Source organism: Emiliania huxleyi, assembly GCF_000372725.1.
Source record: "Emiliania huxleyi CCMP1516 unplaced genomic scaffold EMIHUscaffold_271, whole genome shotgun sequence".
Classification (NCBI taxonomy): Eukaryota; Haptophyta; order Isochrysidales; family Noelaerhabdaceae; genus Emiliania; species Emiliania huxleyi.
In genome coordinates, this window is record NW_005200000.1 from 119,728 (window position 1) to 145,975 (window position 26,248).

Here is a 26,248-nt window from a genome sequence, read left to right on the forward strand (position 1 = left end):
GGCCCGGGGGGCCTTGGGGGCAGCCTGCCGGACCGCTGTTGCACGGGGCTGAGCACCAGGAGGTGAGTGGAATTGATGGATTGGGCTGCTGTCCGTGCCTCCCCTCTATACGTCAGAGTGGGACCTACGCCGCGCCGGGTAAGGAGCGCGCCCGGTCCTCGACGGAGCCGCGCGCCCCAAACGACCCAGGCGGCGAGTAGTCGTCCTCGAACCTTCGACTCGTAGTCGCCCGTGATTAGCGCCCCTCCTCCCTCGCCCGTCCCTATTCATACTGCTCCCGAGGCGCCCGCGGCATCTCGCCGCCCATCTTCGGCCATGGGCTAGCGCGTGAGGGCGCAGGCAAGTGCCAGAGGGTATGGGGGTGGGCGCCACCCTGGGGCTACCCGTAGCATTGTCGGCTCAGTGATGGGTATCCATCCAGGCTGTAGTCTGTAGAGCGCCGTGGGGCTGTTCGGCATTCTCTGTTCACAGTAGGGTGATAAGAAACAAGAACCTCGCATGCGACGACAGTGAGGGTGTGAGAGACAGACCCAGGGAAGGTCTTTCACTACCTTACAGCCCCTGCCTGAGCTCAGGCTCGACAACAACACAACAGGCTCGACAGAGGTCGGTTTGAACTTCACACTGAGCGCTGGGAGTGGCTGCGGTAAAGCAGACAGACCGAGAGGTCGCTGTGTAATGAGGCTGCTCGCTACTGCCATCGCCGCCCGGCCGCTGCTTGTGCCGCGTGCGGCGCCGGCCGCGCTGCTCGACGTCGAGGCCGTGGCGAGCGTGCACACCTCCCTCGGCGACCTGAGCAGCACTCTGGCGTTCGCGGATCAGGCCGGAAACCTCGCAGGCACTCTCTTCCCGCTCTCTTTGCCGCCGTACCTCCTCTTCCTCTACTTCATCTGCCAGGACTGCAACGGCCTCTCGCCCACCGCCAAGGCCGGCTTCACCAGCCTGCTCGCGTTTGTCTTTGCCACCGTCGCGACGTCGGTCGTCGCCGTCAAGTCCTACGGCCTCAACCTGGCCAACGTGGACTGGCTGCACTCGGGCGCGGAGCAGCTCCTCTCCTTCACAAACGTTTGCAACGTCCGCAACGCCTCACGCTCCGCCCTCGCCGCCTGCTGAGTCAGCCTCACCTCGGCTCATCTCGGAGCTGTCTCCAGGTGGTCGGCCTCAAGCTCACCCTCGACGCCTACTCGGCGGGCGGTGGCGCGACGCCTCCCCCGTCGGGTGGCGCGCTCTCCTCTCCCGCCTTCAAGCTCATCGGATGCGCGGCGGCGGCAACCTGTCTGGCGACGTGGGCTGCGGCGGGCGGCGTGCTGGAGGGGCACACCCAGTACCTGGGAGGGGCAGGAGCAGCAGCGCGCGGACTTGCGCCCGTGCCGCCGCAGCCGCGCCTGCTCACCGCTGCATATGCCGCCCTCAGGCAACCTGCCCGGCGGGCTGTGGACGGTCGGCTTTGCGGAGCCAGCCAACGCTCTGTCGGTGCCGCGCGTGTGCCTCTCCTCGGGGGAGCAGTCGAGGAAGCTTCTCTGAACCCTCCCCCCCCTCTCCCCCCTGGCGCCTCCCTGCAGGTGCCGACTTGGACGATCCACGTCTCTTCGCTGCTCGAGTGGCTCGTCGCCATGGGGCGAGAGCTAGGGGAGATCTGGGGAGATCTGGGGAGATCTGGGGCGAGGAGACGACAGACTTGCAGAGACTACTGTGCGGACAGTAGCAGGGACCAGCAGAGAGGAGATGCCTCTCCCCTCGGCGAAGCTCGGGCTGATCTCGGCTGAGCTCCTCCAGGCTCGTCTGGCGGCTCGGCACCGCCTCGGGCAACCCAAAGTGGAGGGGGCTCACTTGGGGCATCCCTCCCCTCACCTCGAGTCTGCCAGCCTCGGCACATCTCTGGCCAACCTCGGGCGAAGCTTCGATGAACAGGCATGACCCCGAGCCCGCGCTTCCGTGCACTGGAGTCTGTTGCTGAGCCGTGAGTGAGAAGCGAACAGGCATGATCCCGAGCCACTCGTCTGGCGTCTGCGCCTGCGTGTACCACTTCTTCTACAACGCAGAGAGCCTGCAGTTCATCGTCCTCGCGCAGGCGAGATGAGCCGAGATGAGCCGAGAGGAGCCGAGATGAGCCGAGATGAGCCGAGATGAGCCGAGATGAGATGAGCCGAGAGCCTGCAGCGCATCGTCCTCGAACAGGCGGCGAGGGAGGGGGGGGGGGGGGGGGAGATTGCGCCTCGCCCCTTCACCGCCGCCTTCACAGCCGAGGTATATAAAGAGACGCCGTCCCCTGCAGCCCTTCACCTCGCCCCTTCACCGCCGCAGCTCCTCCTCGCCAGGCGGCGCTCACTCTGCTCGGCAACTGCACCCTCGCCTTCGCCGCGTGGCGCCTCGCCGCCTCCAACGGCTACGCCTTCTCGCTGCCGTCGCTCGGCGATCCGGGCGGCGGCGAGGCGGCCGAGGAGCAAGAGGGCGCCGCCGCCGCCGCAGTGGCGAGGGCGGCGGCAGCGGACACACCGGCCGCCGCCGCCGCCTCTGCCGCCGCCTCTGCCGGCGTGGACGGCTCGGGCGGCGATTTGAGCGGTCTGCTCCTCGTCCTCGCCGTGTCTGTGGCGAGCTCGTGGTCTATAGTCGTGACAGGTCGACATACACTCGGAATGACCGCCATAGTATCACAACAGGCGAGCTCGTACGTGATCAAGTACGGAGAGACGCTGCTGCCCGTGGTGGCGGAAGGCGACTCGCTGGCGGTGCAGGCGCGCCGCCTGAGAGGAAGAACAGATCGTTAGAGCTGCAGTCAAGATGGATGAGTCTTGTGGTTCGCTGGCGGTGCAGGTGCTCGCGCCGCTGATGGTGGTGGCGGCGACGGGCTTCAACTGCTGGAAGTGGTGGCAGCGCTCGCAGGAGGACCGCGACTTTGGCGGGCTGATCTAGCGGAAGCACCGCTACCGCCACCGCTGGTCGCCTGTTTTTCTTTGCATAGGGCCAGGGGTGGCAAAAGCATGTCCTGCATGCAGTGCCCGTAGTGTTACCGCTGCCGTACATGTAGTGCCCGCGTGAATTCTTCTTCGCTAACCAGCATAACCATAATCAATAAACAAAAGAGCAGGCATCTCCAGGAGAGATGGGCGACGCACGAACACAGAGGCACAGCACGCACGCCGCCTCGTTCACTGGGTGATTTCTTTTCGCATCCCACTCCCGTTCTTGATGGCCCCACGCAGAGCAGGTGAGTGGTGATTTGAGCCCCGTTTTCCGTCCATAAACCATGTCGACCCTGTCCGACCTCCGCCGAGAATACGCGACCTTCAAAGCGGAGCAAAAGGCCGCTGCCGCCGCAGCGCAAACGGCCGCTGCCGCCGCAGCACAAGCGGAGCAGCAGGCAGCCGCCGCCGCAGCAGAGGCTGCGAAGGAGTGGGAGGAGATGCTTGAGGATCTCGATCTCATCGAGCGAGCCATAGCTGACATTCGATCCCTTCACGTTCAGCAGCGCTGGGAGTGGGAGCGCTATCTCCTCATCATATATCGTCAGGCCATCGAACTGCCAGTTCTCGCGGTGATGTCCCCGGAGGAGCTGCTCGCAAACCCCGCGCGTGCGTGGCAGTGGACACGCTTTATGGAGCCAGGCGCTTTAAGGAGTCAGGCGGAGGCAGCTCTAGCGACGCCGCCCCCAGGCGGAGCATCGGCGGCAGCAGCAGTGAGTAGCGTCATGCCGGCGCCGACCTCCACGCTGCCACTTACGCTGCCGGGCCCAGAGCACCCGGGGCCCGAACCGCGCGTCGCATCTCCGCCATCTCCACGCAGGCCCGTCGCGAGACGCGCAACTCGCAAGGCGCTAACGCAAGGCCGCAAGAGGCCGGGGCAGCAGCTCGAGGCGGAGCCGAAGCATCGACACGCCGAGCAGCGGCACCTGGCGCCGACGAGCGCCGCCGCCTCTGTCTCCGCCGCCGCCTCTGTCTCCGCCGCCGCCTCTGTCTCCGCCGCCGCCGCCACCCATCCCGCCGCCGACACCTTCTTCGCCGAGATCGCGCGCTCTCTCAGCCCCGTCGCTGTCGTCAACGACCTGCCGCAGCTCGAGGGGACGGAGTACAACCCCGCGCGACCCCTCGACCCAGGGGAAGGGCCGCTGGACAGCGCGTCAGATGCCGACATGGAATGGCCACTCTCGATCTGACCTCGGAAACATTAATCATAATCCTCGTCAGACAGAGAGAGATATTCTTGAGAGAAAGACAGAGCGAGTATTGTTGTTACATTGGAGTCGTGTGAAGTAGGCGGGCGGAAGGAAGCGAGTTGTGTAGTAGATATACAAAAGGGAGGGAACACTGCGACACCAGCGGGCAAACAAGAAACTCGCGAAGCTCGTGTGAACTAGCCGGGGCAGTCGGAGAAGGGGCAACTCCGTGCACTGACGGTCGGCCGCCAGAAAACACGCCTGCGTGGATCGCGTCACACCAATCCTCGCTACCCAACGCGGCCAAAGGAAGGGAACCTCGAGAAAGAAGAAACTCAGCGCGCGGCGCTGACCAGCTCGCTCCCGCTGCGTGCCTATCTCGCGTCGGAGCACGTAAAGGCGCACCGTGCAAATCGCGCACCGCCACTATTGCACCGAGCCTCGCGAGGCGCCAAGGAAAGCACGTGCATTATTGCACCACCACCATGCGCCGCACACCGAATCGTGATGCGTCGCCGCCGGGAGAGCATCTGCCGCTTGTGCATGGCAGCAGCGCCAAGCCTGCCGTGGCGCGAGAGTCGCTCTGGTACCACTCGTCGTTCCTCATCATGGCCGAGGCGATGGGAATGGGCGTGCTCGGCATCCCGCACGCCACCGCCCAGATCGGGTGGGTGTGGGTGGGCGGCACTACTCCTAGACACCTCCGCTCTCCTCGCCCGCCACGCTTGCCCGGCTTCAACCAGAGGCCCACCACGACGCCGCCTCCGAGATGGCCAGTCGGTAGCACGTCCACGCCCACTCACGCCCACGACACGCCCACGACATGTCCACGGCACGGTACTCTGCAGGGTCTCACTGCGTGCGTCGCTTTTGGACTCGTCTCGACTTACTCGTCGCTGCTGCTCGGGCGGGTGAAGAACGACGCCTTCGCACAGGCGGACTCGGCTCACCTCGGCTCACCTCGCTGACGCTGATCTCGGCTGACCTCGCTGACGCTGATCTCGGCTGATCTCGGCTCACCTCGGCTGATCTCAGCTGATCTCGGCTGATCTCGGCTGATCTCCGCGCCTCTGACCAGGCCGATCTCGGCTGATCTCGGCAGATCTCGGCTGATCTCCGCGCCTCTGACCAGGCCGAGAGCTACGCTGACGTCGCCCTCGCCGCCTTTGGGCCAGCCGCCGCCCGCCTCACGCGAGCTTCGGTGCTGCTCACTTGGCAAGCCCCTCCACCCCCTGTCCTTCCGCTAGAAGGGAGCACTGTCTCACCCCTCCGAGTCGGACGGCGGCAGGCAGTCGATCCTCCCCTTCTTCCTGCTCGCGTGCGCCGAGTCGGCGCGCACCTTCGCCCCGTGGGCGCTTCTCGACACGCCCACCTGGCCGCGCCTCGGAACCTTCTCGGAACCGTCGTGGACCCGGCTCGCACCAGCCTTCTCGGGCACTCCTCTAGGCTGCTCCTCGTGGCTCTGCTTCTGCTGCCTCCTCTCCAGCTGCGCACACTGCACCAGGTCACATCGCCCTCCGTCGCATCGAGCACTCTCGGGCACATCTCGGGCACATCTCGGCGCATCTCGGCGCATCTCATTCGGGTGGGCTGCGCCAGGTCGTAGGACTCTCCTTCGCTGGAGCTTTCCAGGAACCTTCGAGGAGCCTTCCAGGAGCCCCCGTAGGTTGCATGGCTCTCTTTCGCCTCCTCCGTCGCCATCGTCGCCGCCATATCCGCCATCATGGCCGCCCTCCTCCTCCAAGCCCGCGACGACGCCGCCCCCGCCTCGCCCCCCTCCGCCGGCGCCGTGATGAGCCGAGAGGAGCCGAGAGGAGCCGAGAGGAGCCGAGAGCACAGCGTGTGGCTGATTATTAGCTAATTAACTAGTTAATTGATTCATCTCGCTGCGAGCAGGCGGGCGGAGGCACAGCGTGTGGCTCCCCTCGGGCGCCGCCTCCCTCGACTCGTTCGGCGCGGTCTCCGCGTTCGTGTTCGCGTACCAGTGCCACTCGGTGCTCCTCGAGATCATGCGCGAGATGCGCGAGCCGCGCTCTTTCCCCGCCGCGGCGCGTGCTGCGTACGGCGTCATGGGCCTCGTCTACACGTGCACTTGCGTGCTCGCCTACGGGGCGTTCGGCAGCGAGGTGGCCGGCTTCCTGCCCGAGTCGATGCCACCGGGGCACGCCAAGCGCCTGGTCGGCCTCGCTGCTCTCTCCTCCGCTCCCGGGACACCGCCGAGCCTGAGTCGACCCGATGCCGAGGTCAGGTCGGCCTGCTGCTCGCCCTACACACTGCCGTCGCCTACATGGTCGCCGCGCAGCCGCTGCACCGCTCCATCCACGCCTCGCTGCTCGCCGAGCCCGGGGGCGGGGCCCGCGCCGCCCTCTGCTGGCTCTGTGTCTCGAGCGGCGTGCTGCTCCTCAGCATCGTCCTCGCGACAGCGGTCCCGTTCTTCTCCGACCTCCAGTCCCTGCTCGGATCGCTCGCCGGCGCGCCGATGATGTTTGGCTTCCCCGCGCTCTTCTACCTCCGCGCCTGCCGCGCGCACGGCTTGGCGCTCTCCTGGTTCGACGCGGCGGCGTGCCACTTCCTGCTCTACCTGCTCACGCCGACCCTCGTCGTGCTGGGCACGCTCAGCTCGATGCGCTCCATCGCGCACAGCTGGGAGGTGGCGCTCGCCGCAGACGCCGCGGCGCAAGCCCAGCCGGCTTACTTGAGGTAGAACGAAAAACATGTTTCGGCTTCGCCCGTCGTTACTCGTTATAATAAATAATAATGCTTTTTACATATTAGCTCCGAGTAGAGGGGGCGCTCCGCCCCGAGCTAGGGGACGAACCCAGAGAGCGCTGAGACTATAACGTTATAGAACACCCTCGCGGAGAACCGTGTTCTTTGTCGAATACTTTACGGCCCCACTCGCTTGCTTTTTTTCGCTCCAGTCCTGCGGATCTTCATAGATAGTAGTCCGGAGGGCTACGAAGCCTTCACACTCCAAGGGGCTGTTACGGCCCTTTCCCTGCGAACGGGGGAACGCGCACCCCCCCAGCGGCTAGGGCTCTCTAGCCCGTAACCCGATACCGATCATCTGACATCTGCCGGATCTGTGGCCCGCTGGGTCCGTTTCTACTTAATAGCTCCCCGGCCCTGGATGTGAGGTTACCGACTGCACTCCAAGTGCTCCAAGTGCTTTCCTCGCTCTCCAAGTGCTCCAAGTGCACCCAAGAACCTTGAGCAAGGTTTGGTCAAGGGTGTTGCCGAAACCAAATTTGTAAAATTATTTTTGTTCGCTACGCCAGGGAGGACAAGGACCTTCGGTGGGTTCGGGAAGGGGGTCCGCGAGATCCTCTGGAAGGCGTCGAACGAGCTGCAGAACAAGCTGACGCGGGCCCAGTCAGTAGCAGTACCTCGACGAGGTGACCATGACCACCTAGAATTGGCTAGGGCTGCAGAAGCAGCGTATCGCGGTACCTTAGTGCCAGAGTCCTAAAAGAAAGAAAGAAAACACACACCCCAAGGGAGGGATGGGAGAACGGCACGCCGCCACCACACAGGGATTTTAAGGAGAGGAGAGTGTGATGCGCTAGCCGTCGCCCACCCTGGGAAAGAAAGAAAGAAAACACACAACCCAAGGGAGGGATGGGAGAACGGCACGCCGCCACCACACAGGGATTTTAAGGAGAGGAGTGTGATGCGCTAGCCGTCGCCCACCCTGGGGAGTCTGCCTCTTCGTATCTCTTTTCGCAGTCTCTCGCCGCTTCTCGCTGCAACCTTCATGCCACCTCGCGGCCGTCCCACTCTCGTCGGTCTCTCCCTTGTCACTTCCTCCTCTGTCGCGTCGTTCTCTTCTGCCTCGTCCTGCGACGCCGCCGCCTGCCGGTCCCTTGTTCTCGCGGCTTCTTTCGCCTTGCGCAACTCCGTCCTCCTCGCGGCGTATCCTGGCCCCTCGAGTCTATCAAGCTCCCCTCGCGCAAGGACCACATTTCTGACTCCCACTCCGATCATTTGCCTACACGTCATGTTGTTGCTCAGGTCCACTCTCTCTTCGAACACTCGTGCCTCTACGGATGATGCCGGCGCTGGGGTCCCCTTCGGATGCATCGTGACATCTGACAACTGAATTTCCACTGGTTCGTCCTCCTCTGAGTCATCTTCCCCGTCCTCCTTCCGCTCGGCCCTTCGCTCGGTACGTTCGGTGTGGCTCACCCTCCATGCCGTGAACAGGCGCTTTATCCACCCTATATTCTTCTCTCGTTCCTCTGCCCGTGCCTTGGTCTTGTCGTTGTTTCGCACCCATGTCTGTATGGCAATCGAGGCTGCCTTCCCCACTACCTGTAGTTCACTCGTCACCTCTCCCGCGAGCTCCCTTCTCTTTCTTTCGGGTATGGAGTCCGTGAGTGCGGGTAGCGTGCAGGCAATCACGGGTGCTTTTTGTCCTCAGTCCACGCAAAAATTCTTTTTCCAAAATTCTTTGTTCCGCACCGCTGTCATCACCTTCGACGACTGTATTGCCGCCTCGAGGTTCACCGGCTGGGGCTTCCAGACAGTCATTTCTCATCTGTCCTCTCCATGAAAGCCACCGCCTTTGCGGCCGCCATCGCCTTCCTCTGCTTCGCGACTCCGCGCCGGCTCCACGGCCCCTTCCTCTACGACGACGCGGCCGCTATTCAGCGCAACCCAGTCGTGAATGGACACGTGCCGCTGCACGCAGCGATGGCTCTCGACTTCTGGGGCGAGGAGATGTCCTCGCCTCGCTCGCACAAATCCTTTCGCCCGCTGGTGACGCTCTCCTTTCGGCTGAGCCGCGTGCTCCAGTGGGAAAGCGACGGGGACTCGACGTTCGGCTTCCACCTCTTCAACGCTGGGCTGCACGCCTTCGTGACAGGAATGGTGCCGGCCTTCGTCAATGCTGCCTTTGGCTGGCGACGCGGCGGCAGGCGTGCGGGCGCGGCCGCGGCGCTCCTCTTCGCGCTGCACCCAGTGCACGTCGAGGCGGTGCAAAACGTGGTGAGCCGCGGCGAGCTGATGATGGCGGCCTTCTACCTCGCCGGCTTCCTCGGTTACGCGCATGCAGTCGGCACGCCGCAGGAGACCGCATCGCAGGCTGCTGCTCGCTCTGCCGTTGGCCTCGCCTCCGCCCTCCTGGGCACTCTCTGCGCGACCCTCTGCAAGGAGACGGGCGTGACGCTGCCGCTGCTGTGCGCCAAACACGGGAGCTGCGGGGTGGCAAAGGAACCTTCTAAGAGCCTTCTCGGAGCCTCGCAGGTGCGCCGCCTGGGAGCTGCTCGTGGTGGCCCGCGTGAGTACGCACCGCATGGCGCGGCTCGAGTGGCCCTTCCCTCCGGCCCGCCCGCTCCTCCCCTCGGCGGCTCTCGCCTCTCCGCCCTCGCCCTGCTCCTGACTGTCAATCATTGTAAGTGGAGCGGCTCTGACAAGTGTGTAGGCGGCTCGACTCTCCGCCCTCGCGGCCGGCAACGCGAGCATCGCCGTGTGGAGGCTCCGCCTGAACGAGGGCCAGCCGCCCGCCATCAGCACAAAGCAGAACTGGCCGGGCTTCTACCCGCACCCGCTCTGGCGGCCGCTGTCAGTCGCTTGGGTGTGGCTCGAGTACGCCTCCCTCCTCCTCTTCCCCTCGGAGCTCTGCTGCGACTGGTCCGCCCCCGCCCTCCCCCCAATCACGTCCCTCGCCGATCCGCGGCTCGCCGTGCTCGCTGCCGCCGCCGCCGCCACGGCCGCCGCCCTCGCCGCCGCCACGCTGCGGCGCACGAGTCGGCGGTGCCTCCTCTCCGCCCTCACCGCGGCGCTCCCCTTCCTCCTCGCCTCCAACCTCCTCTTCCCGGTCGGCACCTGCAAGGCCGAGCGGGTGCTCTACCTCCCTTCCCTCGGAGGCTGCATGCTCGCTGCCCTCGCCCTGCTGGCCCGCCCTCTGCCCGCCACCCGCCTCTGCCGCCCCGCGCTGCTTGGGTGCGTGTGCGCCGGGCTGGCGGCGGTCTGCTGGTGGTACGCGGACGTGTGGACGGACGGAGTCGCGCTTTGGGCCAACGCGGTTGCGGTGCAGGAGAGGCAGTAGCAGCAGCAGCAGCAGCAGCAGCAGCAGCAGCAGCAGCAGTGGCAGTAGACTAGTAGCGTGGTCCGTGGTGCAGAGGTGGGCGAGCGGCCAGTCAGTCGTGAGCCCATGAGTGTGGCTGTGGCCAGCAGGACGCGCGGGCGGGCTCGGGTAATCTCGGGTAATCTCGGGTAATCTGTGCCCCTGGCCAGCAGGACGCGCGGGCGGGCTCGTGGCTCGGCGGCGGAGCGACAACGTCGGCGCTCTCGGAGCTTGGGATGCAGGCGGGCCGCCACAGAGGGCCCTCGAGCCACCGGACCTCTCCGGCCTAAGACCTCGCACCGCTTGCTTCTGCCCACCTCGCCCCTCGAGCCTTCTCCCTCCCTCACCCCCTGTCCCTCTCCTGCCCTGTAGCTGTCGTGGGCAGGACGCGGCGCCGAGGCGGTCCCTGTCCTGCACCGCGCCCTCTCCCTCGCGGAGGAGACCGCGTCCTCGCCCGACCTCATCGACGGCTCGAGGTCGCAGGACATGTCTGGGTACGTCCCTCTCGCGATCGCGCTGATGAACGAGGGGCAGGCCAAGGGCGGCGCGCTCATCGCCGACCGCTGCGTCCGCCGGCTCGCAGGCCTGGGAGGCGCCGAGGCGGCCCGGACGCGAGCGCGGTGCCTGGCCACCGCCGCCCTCACGCGCCACAAGGCGGACCCGGAGCGCGCGCGCAAAGAGGCGCTCGAGGCGTTGCGGCTCAGCCCGCACGACGCGGCGACAGCGTCGCTCGCGCGGCAGGCGCTCGAGGCGGTGGGCGTAGCAATGTAGGGTCTAAAGAAGCCCAATTTAGAGAGGGGTGCGAACGAGCGAGAACAAAGATCGAAAGAAAGAGAGAGAAGAGCGTGAGCTTGTGCGGCCTAGTCCACCTAGATGCGAGGTGGTGGTGAAACGGAGAGGTGGCGGTTGCGGTGGTGGCGGCGGTGACCGGTGTGTCTGTGGCAGCGCCAGCGCGCAGCGGTCGATGCGAGGAGCGAGGGCGAGGGGCGGAGGCGTCCTCTACTTTACAAGGAACCGGCAGAGGATGCAGTGACGTGACCCCCCCCCCCCTCACACAACACACACGCACACACACACACACACACACACACACACACACACACACACACACACACACACACACACACACACACACACACACACACACACACACACACACACACACACACACACACACACACACACACACACACACCGCTCACCCGCACGCGCACTGGGCCTTGCACTTTTAATGCCGTGGGGCTCCTGTCGTCTAGACGTGGAGACGCGAGGGCCGCCCCCCCTTGCCCCACCAACTCTCGTGACTCGTGTGTGTGGAGAAGTTTACCTTACCTTACCTTACCTTAAGGGGTCCCGTACCAAGCGGAATCGACCCTATCCAGTGCTCAAGTGCTCAAGCCCTGACTTTGCACACACAAACCGGAATGAAATTTACTCATAGAATAAAGGATAAATTTCAGAGAGGCGGCGGATGCGGGCGCGGGGCTCGCCGACCAGGGAGATCCGGCCCGACCTCCCGGGGAGGGGTGGCGACGAGACACGATGCCGCCGCCCTCGCCCGGGGAGACCCCGGCCGGGCCGTCGATGCCCTCGGAGTCGGTGGAGCCGGAAGAAGCTGGCGAGGACGAAGGGCGGCAGCGGAGGAAGCGGCACCAACAACGAGGGAAACGGCCACACCAGCCGTCGCATGACGCTCGGGAGACGAGCAAGAGAGCGAATCAAGGAGGATCGGGACCCTGGGAAGACGGGGGGTGAGCCCTCAGGCGGGGGGGTCTACTCAAGTGGCCTGTGCGAGTGAGTGCGGAGTGGTGGTGTGGGGCGTGCAGTGTGGTGTTCATTAGCTCCGAGTAGAGGGGGCGTCCTGCAGTTAAGGGGAAACCCGGTACGCGGGGCCAACCCTCGGAGACCCGTGTTTACTTTTACGGCCCTTGCCCTGCGAACGCGCACCCCCAGGGCTAGGGCTCTCTTGCCCGCAACCCGATCCCGATCACCCGGCGTCTGCGACTTTTTGCCTCGCAGATCACCCAACACGGCGAAATGTCGTTTCCAGGTTACCCGGCTCCCGAAATTTCTATTGTGGCGTACCTGTGTCGAACCTGTGTGCTGTGAGAGAGAGTTCTTTTCGTTGAATTCTTTTTCCAGATCACCCGGTAATGGGATGCGCCGGGTAATCTGAAAGAGTTGTACGGATTCACGACTGCGTCATTCAAGCAAACGAGGCCGGGGATTCCGAGTGGGAGCTCTCCTTAGGACACGTGCCGCAGGTGCTCGCTCTCTGTCTGGACGAGGTGCACGCCTAAGCTTCGCCTAGCTAGGCAGCCGTCCGTCCGTGTCCGGGTAAGCTGGCTCCCTTCCACACACCCCTCATGCACCCCCTCCCTCTTCCCCAGCACCTCCTCTCCCCTCGCCGCCCTCGCCCTCTCCTTTCACGCCCTCTTCCTCTGCCGCATCTTTTCCCAGCTCATGGGCCCACTAGGTCTCACCATGCATATACCCGCGCAGGTGTACAACCCGCGACTTTGCGCGACGAGGCCGAGCCCGAACGCGTGAGATGGGACCTCTCGCGCTGCTGCTGATGCACACGGCCTCCGCCACGAGTCATGTGGAGGGCGTGGACCCCGCCCCCAATCCCCCAGATGGGGCGCGCTTCCGGCTGCGCCCCATCTACCAAGCTGTTCCGAACCCGACTGCCGTCAAGGGCGACCAGCCGGGCAAGTGGCATGGCCAGAGGGGGCAAGACCGGACTGTGAATACTCTCATGCCGTCAAGAGCGACAGCGAGGCGCCGGCGATTCTTCATCGACCTGGCCGCGAACGCGTGGCTCAGTCTTTCCAACACACGTGCGCTTGAGCGCGACTATGGATGGGAAGGCCTCTGTATCGAGGCCAACCCCATGTACCACGCCGACCTCCTCTCTCGGAGGAACTGCACCGTCGTCGGAGTGGCCATCGCGAGCACCGAGGACACTGTGCAGTTCGTCGCATCCCGCAAAGCTCTCGGTGGGATCGTCGGTGCCGGCATGGATAATAAGCAGGCAACGAACACGAGCGAGATGAGAACGATCCCATTCTCGCGGATTCTTGAAGAATTTAAGGCACCAAAGACCATCGACTACTTGTCTCTCGATGTTGAGGCGTGCGTCCGTCCGGACCCCCATCCATGCTCCGACCCCCTCACGCGCGCTACGCCACACACCTCAGTCGCCGTGCTCACACCACGACCGAAATCGCAGGGGGCGGAGAGCCTCGTGATGTCCTCATTTCCATGGGACTCGTACACCATCTCCGTGCTCACCGTTGAGCGGCCCAAGCCGGACCTCGTGCAGATGCTCCAAGCGCACGGCTATGTTTGGCAGTGCAACCACGGCACGTTTGGCGACGAGCTGTGGCTTTCGCGGAAGGCCCTCGAGTCGCAACACGTCCAGAATATGCTCGCGCGGGGCATCCAAGGCTGCTGCAAGCCCCGCTCGCACACAGAGTACAGGAGCTGCGCGCAGTAGACCCAAAACAAGACGAATGAATTTGAGTCGCTCCGCCGGGAGCGTCTCTCACAACAACATTCCTGACTCAGCGTGAATGTGTGTGCCTCCGGTGCACGCTTGCGCCGTCCTGCTGAAGCGCTCGCTCGCCAGAGTTTCGCGAAAGACATTGGATCTCTGGATCAGGTTCATGGCGTACACGCTACACGTGAGATATCTTCTGCTGCTCTGGGAGAGGCTCTGCGCCGACCACAAATTGGTATTTCACGAAATACCCTAGAAACAGAGTTGCGCAGAGGTGCTCACAATGGTGTTCTCAACAGTCAACACACAAGCCTCGTAGGGGGTACGCAGGGTGCTGGGGGCAGCCTCGAAAGGCGGCAGCTTCTCCCGCCGCCCGGGCCTGCCGCCTGAGGCGTTAGTCGACTCGGAGATGCTCGAGCGCTCCTTCGCCGAGCTGGACGCGTGGGATGAGTGGTTGGAGAACGTTGACGCCTTTCATCCACAGTTCATGCGCTTCCCGCCATTTGTCGTGGTCTCCTACGCTTGGGGTGCACGCGAGCACCCGGATGCTGATCCCGGCGTTGACCCCGCAATTTAATATTTTTCTGCGACAGCCGAGAGGGTTTCATGCAAAATGGCGGATATTTGGGGCAGTTTGCTCCCTCCTACGGCCGTGCAATAGAGCGCCTCGGCTCTCCGGCGCGCGATGCTCCACCCTCATGCACTGCTGATGGAGCATCAAGCGATTTCTGACCACTGCGCTGCGCCGTGTGCTCAGGAAAGGGAACGAACGCTCCTCGGTGCCTTATAAGCGCCGATTGACCCGGAAGACCGACAAGCGCGTGCGCTGCGCGCGGCGCGCAAGCGGCAGCTCGGCTCCCACGGAGGCCCCAGCCACCACGCCCTCTGTGCCGCCTCTCCCGGCAGCCCCTGCAGAGGTAATCGAGGCGGCGCTGCCGACAGCACCGGCAGCGCCTCGGACCATGAACCCGGAGGAGATGGACCGCGGCTGGTGGATAGACAAGTCCCGGCCCACCGCTGTGTTCGCCAAGTCCTTCGCGTGCCGCGCACGCTTGCGATTGCGACGTGGCCAAGCTTGACTCCGGCCTGGCGGCCGTGCAGTGCATGTTCGCGGAGAAGGGCGACTGGGAGTTTCGGGCCAATGCGGACGCTGCCTTGAAGCGCGAGCTCTCCCCGGATGCGTACGCCGCGCTTCTCGCCTTTTGGACGCGGGATCGCGTCGCCGAGGCTGTGCGCCGCATCCATCTCGGCGCTGCCTTGGCACCCGCCGTCTCCGCTGCGCCGACCGCCTCCGCTGCGCCGACCGACTCCGCCGCGCCGTCTGCTCCCCCCCTCCCCACCCCTGTCGCTCCGCCCGCGTCCTCCGAGCCTTTCTATCTCGCCATCGACCCGGGCTCCTCCGCCGACTCCCACCTCGGCTTTGCACGCTTCTACTCCACCGGCGGTTTCGTCTCCCGCATCGCGAGGCCGGCTGGCTCGATCTCTCGAGTGTCGCTCACACAAGCCGCACCTACCCGCAGCACGCAGAGTCTCCCCGCCGCCGTCACCGCCACCGCTCACCTGCGCCGATTTGGCAGTACGGGGGCTGGAGGCCAACGTGAGTTCCGCAAAGGCGGCGGGGAGGACGAGGCTGTGCATGTGGTGTGTCGCTCTTTATTAACTTTTTGACCTCTGCTCCCGGGAGGCCCATGCCCGTCCGCCATCGCCTCCAATGCCGCCCTCAACCCAATACATTTACGTGCGTCTTGCGTACTGGCTACTGCGTGTTGTGCCCCCAGCAACCCCCCCGGCCCGCCATCAGCAATTGCGAGTATTAGGGGCAGGGCCAGGGGGTGGCGAGGGTAGGCATGTGGCGTTCTGTGTAAGGTAAGGTAAGCTTAAGTTATGTCCCCACACACAAGGTGGGGGAAGGGGGGGCTAACCCTCGGGCCGAGCCTTTTTGATCTGAGGGTGAGTGGGCCCCCTCTACACACTCTACTCTCAGCTCTCACGTCTCAGTGGGGTGCGGTTATTCGAAACGCCCGCTCGCTCGCGCCCCGCCACTCACCCAGTCCCAGAGAAAAAAACGCTCGGTCAGGGAGATCACGAAAACACCAGGCGCATGCGTTTCGTGCAAGTGTGTCCGAGCGCTTCTTTTCAAGAGGCGCACAGTCGCGCTCCCAATAGGTGCAGCAACCGGGTAAGAAAGAAAGAAAGAAAACAGACAACCCAAGGGAGGGATGGGAGGACGGCACGCCGCCACCACACAGGGATTTTAAGGAGAGGTGTGTGGTGCGCTATCCGTCGCCCACCCTAGGGAGTCTGCCTCAACCGGGTGAAATCCACCGTTATGCGCGTATTTCTTTGTTCGATACTACCAACTACCATGTCGCCGCTCATGAAACCGGGTGCAAAATGCTCGGCGCCAGGCGCCCATCTCAGCTATCCTGGTTTCATGAGCGGCGACATGGTAGATCTCCGCGGCGAGGTTGTGAGTGAGTTAGCTCGGCAGCCATGCCGATAGCCAAGAAGGTCTTCGAGCAATTCGTCATCGATGGCGTCGCATGCCAGGAGACCAAGGGCGAGAGGATCACCGTCGGCATCGGCCGACCCAAAGCCGAGCAGGTGCGCGGCCGGATCCACCGCGGTGCTACTCCACCAGAAGATGCCCGAGCTGCAGCCCACCGCATCCTGGCTGCTGCTGGGATGGGCGCGTCGGCCAGCAGCAGCGCTGGCGAGCCGTCTTCGAGCATGAAGGACAGCGAGGCAGCGCAAGCGCGTGCTGCTGCTGCAATGCGCTATGATCTCTTTGGCGATAGCGAGTCCTCTTCTATCAAACACTTGCTGGACGGGGTCGACGCGCTGGTCGAGCGCAAGCGGAACCAGACCGACTTCTATTCGTCAAACGAGCAGCTCAGGGATCGCGGTTCGGGCGAGAGGCGGCGGCCCGGCCAACGGGTGGACGGCTGCAAAGATCCACAGTGCATTGAGGACCGGCAGGAGCTTGGGGCGGCGCGCGTGGCGCTCGCAGAGAAGCGGCTTGAGCTCGCGAGGCTGCGCGCTGCGCTGCGTGAGGCGGCCGACGGGCTCGCCGCCGGCGACGGCAAGCTCGACCTCGCGGCGCAAAGCTTCCAGGTCGCGCTGATGGAGATACTCGATGGCGTCGGCGTCAGCGGCGGCGACGACGGCGACGATGACGACGGCGACATCGACGACGTGGAGCCAGCCGCCCGACCAGAAGCCGCAGCCGGTGCAGGTGGGGGCGGCGGCGGCGGCGAGCAGCAGCAGCAGGGCGGCGCGGCGGTCGTCGACGCAGAGAGCAGCAGCAGTGAGGAGGAGGAGGACAACGAGCCGGAGGCCGCGCCAGCCCCACCGCCAGAGCCGCTGCAGCTAGAGCGGCCCGCCAGCGGCACGCTCACCCTCGTCGATGGCGCGCTCGAGCTCAACGCGGACGGCTCACAGGTGAGCGATTAACCGACTACAGCCACAGTGCACAGTCGTGTCCACGTGCCCTCACAACCTCTGTCCGTGGTTTGGCAGGTGCGCCACTCCCTCGCCTCGATCACCGCCACATGGGTAGAGGCGCTGCAGGAGACCCCCTTCCGCTGCGTCGCGATCATCGGCGTGCGTTGCGAGAAGGAAGACAAGCTCGAGTTCAGGTGCGGCAACCTCGGCGCGGCTCGCCGGTTCGTCGCGAGGCTCGATGCCGATGCCGATGCCGCTCGCACTGCCGCCGCCGCAACCGCCGCCCCTCCGCCACCAGCCGCTGCTGCGCTCTGCCGCTGCTCGGCCTCCTCTATCTCGCCGCCGCCGTCGGCCACTTTGCCGACGCGGAGGCGTTCCGCGCCATCTACCCGCCCGTGGGCACCTGGGGCCTCTGGTACCTGCCCGGCTCTGCAGAGTTTCACGTGGCGTGGACGGGTGTCGCAGAGTGTCTCGGCGGCGGCGGGCTGGCGCTCGGCGGCCTGCTCAGCGGGCTCGGCGTCGAGGCGGAGGGGGCGCTTGGCCTGCCGGTCGGGGGGCTGTTGACGGCCGCGTCCGCTGGCGGCCTCTTCCTGCTGACCGTCGCGGTAACTCCAGCCAACATCTATATGTTCACGCATGGCGCCGTGATGAGCGGCCAGGACGCCGGCGCTGCGCTCGGCCTCTCCTTCCACTGCGCGCGCTTCGGCATCCAGGTCGTCCTGCTGAGCCTGCTTGCGACGCTCGCACGCGACTCATTCTACTACGCTTGGGGGGACCAGCTGGACTGACATTGCGCGGGTTCAGAGTAAAAATTGAGCCTCTGGACTTTCGTTGTTCATAAGAAAAAGGAGGGGCCAGGCCGCATGGCCGGGCGCGGGTGGGGCCACCGCGCCCGTCCTCCACGCACAAGGCGTCCGGCGAAACTAAAGCAAATTGCACGCGGGGCGGCGGAAAAATACGGTTCGTTACGCGTCTACGCAGAAGGTTGTCGTCCTGATTGAAGACGCGGACAGTCTGAAGCGGCTTGACGGGGAAGAGGTTGGACATGATCTCAAAAGGGTACAGCTTGTCCGAACAGGAGCCGGCGTCGGTTTGGGCAAAGCCGTCGCATCCCGTGTACGTGCGCTCGAGGCTCAGCCCCCTCTCGATGTCGTCACAGCACGCCTCTCCGGTGCCGGCGCAGCACTTCGAGCACTGGTCCCAGCAAACCGCTGAGTCACTGGAGCCGAGGGTGCAGCCCGCTGCGGTGCCGCAGTCCCAGCAGCACGAGCTCGGCTGACCGCACGACTCGTCGAAGATTGGCAGCTCGGGCGTCGGTGTGGGTGCGGGCTCTGGCGTAGGCTCTGGTGTCGTGGAAAATGCGAGTACCGACGCGAGGAAGAAGAGCATGTTCCTGAGGTCAGCGAAGATACCGGTGGTGCTGACTTGGTGGCGGTAGGGAGGGTGGGACCTTTTGTGAAATGAAACGCGAAACGCGATCTGTCTCGCGTTCCTCAACGCTAGGTAATCTGAAAGAGAAAAGTATGTTAGCCGCCGGGTGATCTGGACGAGAAATTTGGCCGACCGAGTAATCTGCCCTGATAAATTTTAGCGACCGGGTAAGCTGAAACGCGAATTGTGGGAGACTGGGTAAACTGGTTTCACGGAAATCGCGCTAAGCAGGAAAATATCGTTGGCCGGGTAATCTGCGAGGCGAATCTCAAAACCCGGGTAATCTGAAATGAAGTCTTAGTTGCAGCAATTAGTTGGAGCAAAGGCTTGTTGGTTGTGCGACGGCCAAGTGTGCAGGCATGTCCCATCGGGGCGAGGAGCGTCGCTGGCGTGATGAGCAACGGCGCGCCGAGTACGGACGCGAAGAGTGGCGATGGCAGGGCGAGTCGCGACAGCGGTCGCGATCGCGCGATGAGCCGCGGCGGGATGAGCTGCAACGGCGCGACGAGCGTTGGCAAGGCGAGCAATGGCCGCACCATGACGGGCGGCATGACGAGCGGCGCGGCTACAACGACTCTTGGTGCAGTGGTCGCGAGCAGCGATGGCACGCTGAGCCACGGCCCAATGAGCGATGGCACGACGAGCCATTGCGCGGCGAGCAATGGCCGCACCATGACGGGCGGCATGACGAGCGGCGCGGCTACAACGACTCTTGGTGCAGTGGTCGCGAGCAGCGATGGCACGCTGAGCCACACGTGCCCGCTGAGCGATGGCACGCTGAGCCACACGTGCCCGCTGAGCGATGGCGCGACGAGCCATGGCGAGGCGAGCAACGGCCGCATCATGGCGGGCGGCATGACGAGCGGCGCGGCTACGACGATCGGGGCAGAGGCGAGCGCGAGCGCGATTGGCACGATCGGCGCGATGACCGGCGCGAACACGGTGAGGGGCAGCCTCAGCACAGCGGTCGCCGGGTGGGACCGCCGGTGCACGGAGCGCAAGGACGCGACGCACGAATGTGCAATGATCGCCGCTTCTCTAGCCGTTGCGCTGACAGTGATCAGGTCGACCCTCGGAAGCTGACGACTTTGATAAGCCAGGCTGGCAGCGCTGACGCATTGCTCGCGCTCTTTGCTGCCCACAGCACGAGCTTGAACCACATCCACGCTGCGAATCTGTGGAACAAACTGGGCAAGCAGCGCGTCGAGCGGCGGCACGAGGAGCGGCTTGAGCAGCTGGTGCAGCGCACGCTCGACCTCGTCTCTTCGTGCGAGGCACGCAACCTGGCGAACGTCGCCCACGGAGTGGCAAAGTGCCGGCTGCAAATAGGGGTGGTGCGTTCACTGTACGCGGCGGTGGCGGAGGAGGCGGTGCGGAGCGGGCTGGCGGGGTTCAACCCGCAGGCCCTGGCCAACACGGTGTGGGCGTACGCGACGGCCGGCGTGGCTGCGGACGCGCTGTACGCGGCGGTGGCGGAGGCGGCGGTGCGCGGCGGGCTGGATCGCTTCAACCCTCAGGAGCTGGCCAACACGGTGTGGGCGTACGCGACGGCCGGCGTGGCTGCGGACGCGCTGTACGCGGCGGTGGCGGAGGCGGCGGTGCGCGGCGGGCTGAAAGTGATAAGAGTGCCGACATGTGTGCCGAGAGACGAGAAGGCAAGCAAACGAGAATGTGATGGGGGGTCAGTCGGGAGCGTCGCCACATGTGAAGGTTGAGGTTTTCAGCAAAATTATAACGGCATACATGCGTAAGGGCTGCCTCACACGTCCAAGACGCCAGCCAGTCCGCTGTCCCCATCCGAGCAAGCTGTCGGGCATTTGCGCCGTGCGAGAAGCTGCCATTGGAAAGAGGAGAGAGGGATTGCGGAGGATGTGCTGGTTATGCGTAGTGTAGTTGACGACCGATGCTTCTTCTCCTCGATCCACCGCCGCGCGGCACCTTCAGCAGCTGCTTCTTGCCACGGGTCGTGCCAGATCTCGTCTTCCGTCAGCGCGCGCATTGTGCTGCCCGCTGCAAGCCACCCGCATGCTTCCGGTGTGAGTGAGTCTCGCAGACTCGCATGCCGAGTGTCCTGAGCAGTGCAGGTCTCTCCTCCTCCGGGCCGTCAGCGTCGCGGCCATTCCCGGTCCCGCGGCCGGCACTGAGGGCCGATTGCGGCCGAGCGGTCAGCAAGCAGAAAACGTCAAAAAACCCGGCCCCGGGCAAACCCCCAAAATGCCCGGGGTTTCCCAGGTATTTTCGGGTATTACCCGCACTCTGGACGCTGGAGATCGTCGTGGGTTTCTGCTCCAGGCCTTCCAGAGCTTCCTCATTGTTGTTCAGCTGGCCTTACGTTAGCTACTGTTGTTGGGGAGCCCCACTGTTGTTCTGTTGTTACTGATACTGTTAACACTAGTAACACTGTTCAGCTCCCATGTCCCAACGTTATAAACAGCTCTACCCCCCGCTGGCCAATTGCCGCTGGCGGCACTACGGACTACGTAGAACCTCGTACGGCAAACGCGAAACGTAATTATAAACAAGAAACAAGAGGTGCCCCCGGAAACACGCGTGACACGTGGTTATCAAAATAGCACAAACAGAGGCACCGCACGCAAAACACACGTCCACCCCACACGAGCGTGCAAACACAAAAGAATCGAACAAAAGAAGAGTGAACAACATGCAGCCCTAGACACCGAAAAATGACGACATGCACATGCGGTGGTGGGGCGCCGGCGGCTGCGCGCCCAACTTCTACATGGGTGCGCTCGGGCACGCCGCCAACTCCGTCCAGCTAAACCTCGGCCATCAAGCGATGCAACGGCGGAGGATGTACACCGGCTGGCCGTAGAAGCGCGAGAAGGGCGCGCTGAGCCGCCAAACGCCCATCTCGTCCCGGAAACGGCGCCGCACCGTGCCTACAAGCCGGTTCCGAGCTCTAGCCGAGATGCAGCCGAGAGGCAGCCGAGAGGCGCCGTGCTGCCTACAGAGCCGGGTCCGAGCAGGCGTCGCGGGAGTGGACCCCTTAGCGAACCAGCGGCGGCATGCTGAAGTGCCCGCGAGCGGAGAGAGCTGGATGTACTGCGCCCACTCGCCTGCAGCAACGCTCGAGACAAGACTCACTGGCGGTCTGCGGGGAGATCTGTGGGCCGGACTCTCTCCCGCGCGCCGTCCGTCCAGACGCGGAAGGGGCGCAGCAGCTGCTCGAGCCGGGGAAGCTCCCCGCCCGCCGTGAGCGGCGTTACCTACGGCAAAGTTCCGAGAAGGTTCGCGGAACGCGAAAGGCACCTCTCGGGGCCTTGAGACTACCCGAGATTGCCTCTCTGCCGCACACGATCTCGGGCAATCTCGGGTCGCGGGCAATCTCGGGTCATCTCACCCATGCGGGCTCGTACTCTCGCTGCAGCCGGCGCGCGGCCAGCTTGGCACGGAAGCGCAGTTTGGCCGCCCGCTCGCGCAGCTCGACGGCCTGCGCTCGCACCTCGGCCGCCGCCGCGGGCTCGAGCCGCTCGGCAGTCGCCTGTGCGAGACAGCAGGGAGATCTCTCCGAGGTGTAGCCGACGTCTCGCTGAGATGCAGCCGAGATGCAGCTGGTGCGCCTTGGCGCGAGCCCCCAGCTCGCTCGCCATCCCAAACGCGCGGCGCAACTCGTCCGACATCGGCTCGCGCGCCTGCGGGCAAGGGCGCAGACCAGTGGCGCAGACACGGCTCGTGCAAGGGATCGCGCGCCGCGGCCTCCTCCTCCTGCCTCCCCCCCCCTCCAGCTCGCCTGCTTTGTGCTGCCGCGGGCGGCGAGGAGGCGGGAGAGAAGCTGCCCGAGAGACTTGCGCGGCGGCCGTGCGCCCTCTGCGCGCTCGCGCTGCGCCTTCTCTCGCTGCTCGAGGGAGGCGTACGGGGTGGTGTCCCAGGGAAGCAGTCCGGCCAAGTCCGCCAGCCACAGCAAGAGCGACGCCTGCAGATCCGCACCGTGACTGCTGCGGGGTGGCGAGAGGAGCGGCGAGGCGGAGAGGGGGGAGGGGCGGGAGGAGGGGCGGGGAGGGAGCGGCGGGATCCGAGGAGCGGCGAGTAGCCTGCAGAGCCGTGCCGGCGGCGCTGCGCAGCGCCGCACGAGACTCGTCCATCGGAAGGACTGCGAAGGGGTAGGAGCCGTCTGGACGAGTCGTCTCGAGCAGCAGCGTGGGGAAGTCGTCATCGAGCATGGGCGTGGCGTACCGCCGACCGCTCGTCGAGACTGCGATGACCACGTCGTGCTGAGGCGCAATCTGCACCGAAGCCACCCCTCCGCCACGCGCGGCATCGACGAGCTCCTGGTGCGACCAAGTTCCGGCCACGGGGGGCGGCACGAGGCCAAAGAGCGACGAGTGCGCCCACGGATCGTAGGGCAGGCTGCCCGCGTACTGCTCGTCCGCACCGATCCTTGCATCCGCCACCCAAGGCTTCGAATTGGACTGAGGCTCAGAGGCGGCGCTGGCAGCTTTGACTCCCGCTGCGACCGATCCAGCCGCAGCAAGCACGCCGCGGCGGGTCGGCGGCTTGGGCGCGAGCGCTGCGCTGCTGGCTGCAGAGTTGAGGGCGAGAAGGGTGACAAGCATCGGGTTAGCTGCTGGCATCGGGTTACTGCTGTCTGGTCTCGAGGCCGGCGGCTCGAGCGTCTGGTGGTTCGTCTTCGCCCTTCCCCGACTTGGTCGACCTCGATCTCTCACGGCGAGCTCGCCTCTCCTTTCGCCGAGGCTCGCACCCTCTCGCGGCTGCGGCGGGATGCTCTTGTCGCACGGTGGCACGGGAGCAGCGTCCAGACCACCATCTCGGCGACGTGCGCGCAGCTGCGGCTTGCTGCACGAGCTCCTCGCGGCTCGAACGCGAGCTCGAGGCGGGACATGTGCATGGACATGGACATGCACATGAACATGAACATGAACATGAACATGAACATGAACATGAACATGAACATGAACATGAACATGACATGCACATGCACATGCACATGCACATGCACATGCACATGCACATGCATGCACATGCACATGCACATGCACATGCACATGCACATGCACATGCACATGCACATGCACATGCACATGCACATGCACATGCACATGCACATGCACATGCACATGCACATGCACATGCACATGCACATGCACATGCACATGCACATGCACATGCACATGCACATGCACATGCACATGCACATGCACATGCACATGCACATGCCGGTCGACGTCTTCACAAAGTCAGCCCCGCCCGACAGCGCGGCCTCAGCCGCCGCCCGGATCGCGGCGGCGCTGCCGAGCATGCCGCTCTCGATGATGACCTTAAGCAGTACGCCCTCGCCCTCGCCCTCCTCGCCCTCACTCGCACGGCCCGTCGTCGGCGTCGCCTCCCGCACGGCCCGCACGAGATCCTCCGCGGCCGCAGCCCCCACGCCAATGTCGCGGGCGAGCAGCGCATGGTTAATGACTAGGTCGATCTCGTCTGCACCGGCCGCCACCGCCGCACGCGCCTCCTCCACGACTGAAGCCACGTCTGCAGTTCCGTGAGGGAAGTTGACAACCGTCGCCACACGCATCAACGTTTTGCCAAACGTCGCCTTGTCGGGCGCGGTCAACGGGTCGGATCCGGTAAGCAGCTGCCTGACCAACGGCACCCACCGGGGCCAGACACACACAGCAGCCGCTGACGTCTCGCTCTCGTTGGCGCCGGCTGCCTGCCTCACTAGCTGGTCGATCGCCTCGGCGCTGTCATAATCGGACCCGAGAAGAGTGTGGTCGACGAGGGACACCACCAGTGAAGCCTCGCGTGCGGCCAGCGACGCGGCGCTCTCGTACGAGCTCTGAGTGCCCTCCCGTTCCACGGACGCGGCTGCGCACTCGTTAGCACGGCGAAGCGCCGTCTTGATCGCTGCGCCGGAGGAGAGGTGGTGGGCGAAGGCGCCAAGGAAAGCATCTCCCGCGCCGGTGGTGTCGCGCGGTGCAACCACGCGCGGCGCACTCACAAACACCGGGGCCTCGGAAGCATTGAAAAGGGCGCAGCCCCGCGGGCCGAGTGTCACGAGGACGCTCCGTGCGCCACGCGCCAGGAGAACAGCGGCAGCAGCCTCGACGTCGGCATTGGTGGCTGTGGGCGCGGCGGCAAGCGCCGCGAGCTCGGGCTCGTTTGCAACGACAATATCGACGAGTGGCCAAAGGGCGTCCGGAAGGCCTTGTGAGGGAGCAGGCGCCGTGTTTAGCACAGTGGTGAGATCCGCGGCGCGCGCGAGCGAGAGGGCCTCCAGCGTCGTCTCGAGGGGCACCTCGAGCTGCGCCAGCAGCACGCCTCCGGGAGGACGGCCCGCCTCAGCGAACGCCGGCTGCGCCTTGCGCACATCCTCGGGAGAGAGCAGCCCGCCCGCGCCGAGAACAATCACGATCGAGTTTTCGCCGCTCGACTGATCCACCGTGATGGGTGCAACGCCGTGGGAAACCCCAGGTGGGCCACGAGAAACGTGCGAGATGGCGACCCCATGGGCCTCAAAATTGCGAATCGTTGAATTGCCGTGTAGGTCATCCCCAACCTTGGTGACCATGGCCACACGGCTTCCGAGCTTGGCTGCCTGAACGGCTTGATTGGCTCCCTTACCGCCGTACCCAAGCGAGAACCTGCTGCCGGCGAGCGTCTCGCCGGCAGCGGGGAGAGCAGGAACATAGGAGATCATGTCCATGCACGACCAGCCCACGACGACGATGTTGGGGCTGGCCGACGCGCAGTTGTCACCCGTGGCAGCCGAGAGCGTAAGGAGGGATAGGAGGGCGCGGAGCATATGACAGACACCACGTGCCCTCGTTTCCCGGGGTTTTGAGAAGAGGGGTTTCGTTCTTATTAAAACTCCTGGGCTCTCAATGCCTAGCCCGCCGTTCTGTCAGCCGCGGCCCGCATGTCCAGACAGTGCGGTCAAAGCGAGTAGCCCAGGCTCCCTGCTGGGCGGCTCGCGTCGTGTTTGTGTTCGAAGAAGCTCTTTGTTCACGGTTCCACCGTGAACAGGAGATTGGTCGAGGCTCTGCTCACATCGATTCACGCCATGCCGACCGGCGCTGAGCTTCTACGTACGCTGCAGAAACAGCAGCATAGAGCCCCTTCTGTTCTGGCGCCCGCGGCGGAGGACGAGTGGTTCGAGTCCGCCGACGGCAGACGCGAGAGGCGGCGGGCGACCGGCGAGGCTGGAGTGCAGGCCGCGAGCAGCAGCAGCAGCAGTGCAGCCAATGACGACGAGGCCGGCTGGAGCATTGTCCGCCAGCACGCCTCTGAGTTTGCTTGCTGGATCGTCATCGGAGGCCGCGTACTTGACGCGACCGCCTACCTCGGTCACCACCCTGGCGGCGGCACGATCATCCAGAAGCTTGCCGGCCGAGACGCGACGAGAGCGTACGAAAATGCGCGCCACTCTCGAGCTGCCGATCTGAAGCTTCGTGACTATGACATCGGCGCTCTCGGCGATCTGAAGCGGCTGGAGCGGGCGGCAAGTGCCGCGCGTGTGTACGCCAAGCGTCTTGAGCTCGCCGCTGCGGAGTATCTGTAGTAGGTTGTACTGTAGGAAGCGCGTATGCATATAGGCGCAACAAGAATAAGTTTTACATTTTAGCCCGCGTTGTTCATTTCACCGACGGACGCGGCGCAATCGACCCGTCCGTGT

The 26,248-nt window shown here is 64.7% G+C and overlaps 11 protein-coding genes across 11 annotated transcripts; 8 read left to right on the forward strand and 3 right to left on the reverse strand.

The window, feature by feature from the left end:
• Positions 1–678: 678 nt before the first annotated feature.
• Positions 679–2,913, forward strand: EMIHUDRAFT_115906 (hypothetical protein; the record flags this gene model as incomplete). The annotated part of the gene is made up of 7 exons (XM_005776827.1): positions 679–1,074; positions 1,152–1,194; positions 1,415–1,473; positions 1,563–1,692; positions 1,980–2,059; positions 2,319–2,729; positions 2,815–2,913. The coding sequence occupies 7 exons, from the start codon at positions 679–681 to the stop codon at positions 2,911–2,913; spliced, it is 1,218 nt and encodes a 405-aa protein (XP_005776884.1).
• A 334-nt stretch (positions 2,914–3,247) lies between these two features.
• Positions 3,248–3,818, forward strand: EMIHUDRAFT_238503 (hypothetical protein; the record flags this gene model as incomplete). Its single annotated transcript, XM_005776828.1, has 2 exons — positions 3,248–3,572; positions 3,784–3,818. The coding sequence occupies 2 exons, from the start codon at positions 3,248–3,250 to the stop codon at positions 3,816–3,818; spliced, it is 360 nt and encodes a 119-aa protein (XP_005776885.1).
• Positions 3,819–4,638: 820 nt separating this feature from the next.
• Positions 4,639–6,938, forward strand: EMIHUDRAFT_238504 (hypothetical protein; the record flags this gene model as incomplete). Its single annotated transcript, XM_005776829.1, has 8 exons — positions 4,639–4,824; positions 5,002–5,064; positions 5,401–5,501; positions 5,600–5,657; positions 5,753–5,819; positions 6,050–6,401; positions 6,542–6,853; positions 6,929–6,938. 8 exons carry the CDS (start codon positions 4,639–4,641, stop codon positions 6,936–6,938), a joined length of 1,149 nt encoding a protein of 382 aa, XP_005776886.1.
• Positions 6,939–8,701: 1,763 nt separating this feature from the next.
• On the forward strand, positions 8,702–10,991 carry EMIHUDRAFT_115908 (hypothetical protein; the record flags this gene model as incomplete). The annotated part of the gene is made up of 3 exons (XM_005776830.1): positions 8,702–9,397; positions 9,576–10,184; positions 10,593–10,991. 3 exons carry the CDS (start codon positions 8,702–8,704, stop codon positions 10,989–10,991), a joined length of 1,704 nt encoding a protein of 567 aa, XP_005776887.1.
• A 1,987-nt stretch (positions 10,992–12,978) lies between these two features.
• Positions 12,979–13,719, forward strand: EMIHUDRAFT_238506 (hypothetical protein; the record flags this gene model as incomplete). Its single annotated transcript, XM_005776831.1, has 1 exon — positions 12,979–13,719. The coding sequence occupies one exon, from the start codon at positions 12,979–12,981 to the stop codon at positions 13,717–13,719; it is 741 nt and encodes a 246-aa protein (XP_005776888.1).
• Positions 13,720–13,795: 76 nt separating this feature from the next.
• Positions 13,796–15,587, forward strand: EMIHUDRAFT_457745 (hypothetical protein; the record flags this gene model as incomplete). The annotated part of the gene is made up of 6 exons (XM_005776832.1): positions 13,796–13,884; positions 14,053–14,249; positions 14,480–14,501; positions 14,754–14,952; positions 15,091–15,210; positions 15,540–15,587. The coding sequence occupies 6 exons, from the start codon at positions 13,796–13,798 to the stop codon at positions 15,585–15,587; spliced, it is 675 nt and encodes a 224-aa protein (XP_005776889.1).
• A 2,414-nt stretch (positions 15,588–18,001) lies between these two features.
• On the reverse strand, positions 18,002–18,555 carry EMIHUDRAFT_238509 (hypothetical protein; the record flags this gene model as incomplete). Its single annotated transcript, XM_005776833.1, has 2 exons — positions 18,002–18,063; positions 18,144–18,555. 2 exons carry the CDS (start codon positions 18,553–18,555, stop codon positions 18,002–18,004), a joined length of 474 nt encoding a protein of 157 aa, XP_005776890.1.
• A 513-nt stretch (positions 18,556–19,068) lies between these two features.
• EMIHUDRAFT_238510 (hypothetical protein) lies at positions 19,069–21,430 on the forward strand (the record flags this gene model as incomplete). Its single annotated transcript, XM_005776834.1, has 3 exons — positions 19,069–19,583; positions 19,655–19,835; positions 21,272–21,430. 3 exons carry the CDS (start codon positions 19,069–19,071, stop codon positions 21,428–21,430), a joined length of 855 nt encoding a protein of 284 aa, XP_005776891.1.
• On the reverse strand, positions 21,388–23,189 carry EMIHUDRAFT_315437 (hypothetical protein; the record flags this gene model as incomplete). The annotated part of the gene is made up of 8 exons (XM_005776835.1): positions 21,388–21,497; positions 21,614–21,674; positions 21,735–21,824; positions 21,959–22,099; positions 22,142–22,250; positions 22,404–22,456; positions 22,546–22,550; positions 22,688–23,189. 8 exons carry the CDS (start codon positions 23,187–23,189, stop codon positions 21,388–21,390), a joined length of 1,071 nt encoding a protein of 356 aa, XP_005776892.1.
• A 1,190-nt stretch (positions 23,190–24,379) lies between these two features.
• Positions 24,380–25,378, reverse strand: EMIHUDRAFT_74125 (hypothetical protein; the record flags this gene model as incomplete). The annotated part of the gene is made up of 1 exon (XM_005776836.1): positions 24,380–25,378. A coding segment is annotated over one exon (999 nt), but the record flags the coding sequence as incomplete, so codon positions are not given.
• Positions 25,379–25,837: 459 nt separating this feature from the next.
• On the forward strand, positions 25,838–26,062 carry EMIHUDRAFT_49134 (hypothetical protein; the record flags this gene model as incomplete). Its single annotated transcript, XM_005776837.1, has 1 exon — positions 25,838–26,062. A coding segment is annotated over one exon (225 nt), but the record flags the coding sequence as incomplete, so codon positions are not given.
• Positions 26,063–26,248: the final 186 nt, after the last annotated feature.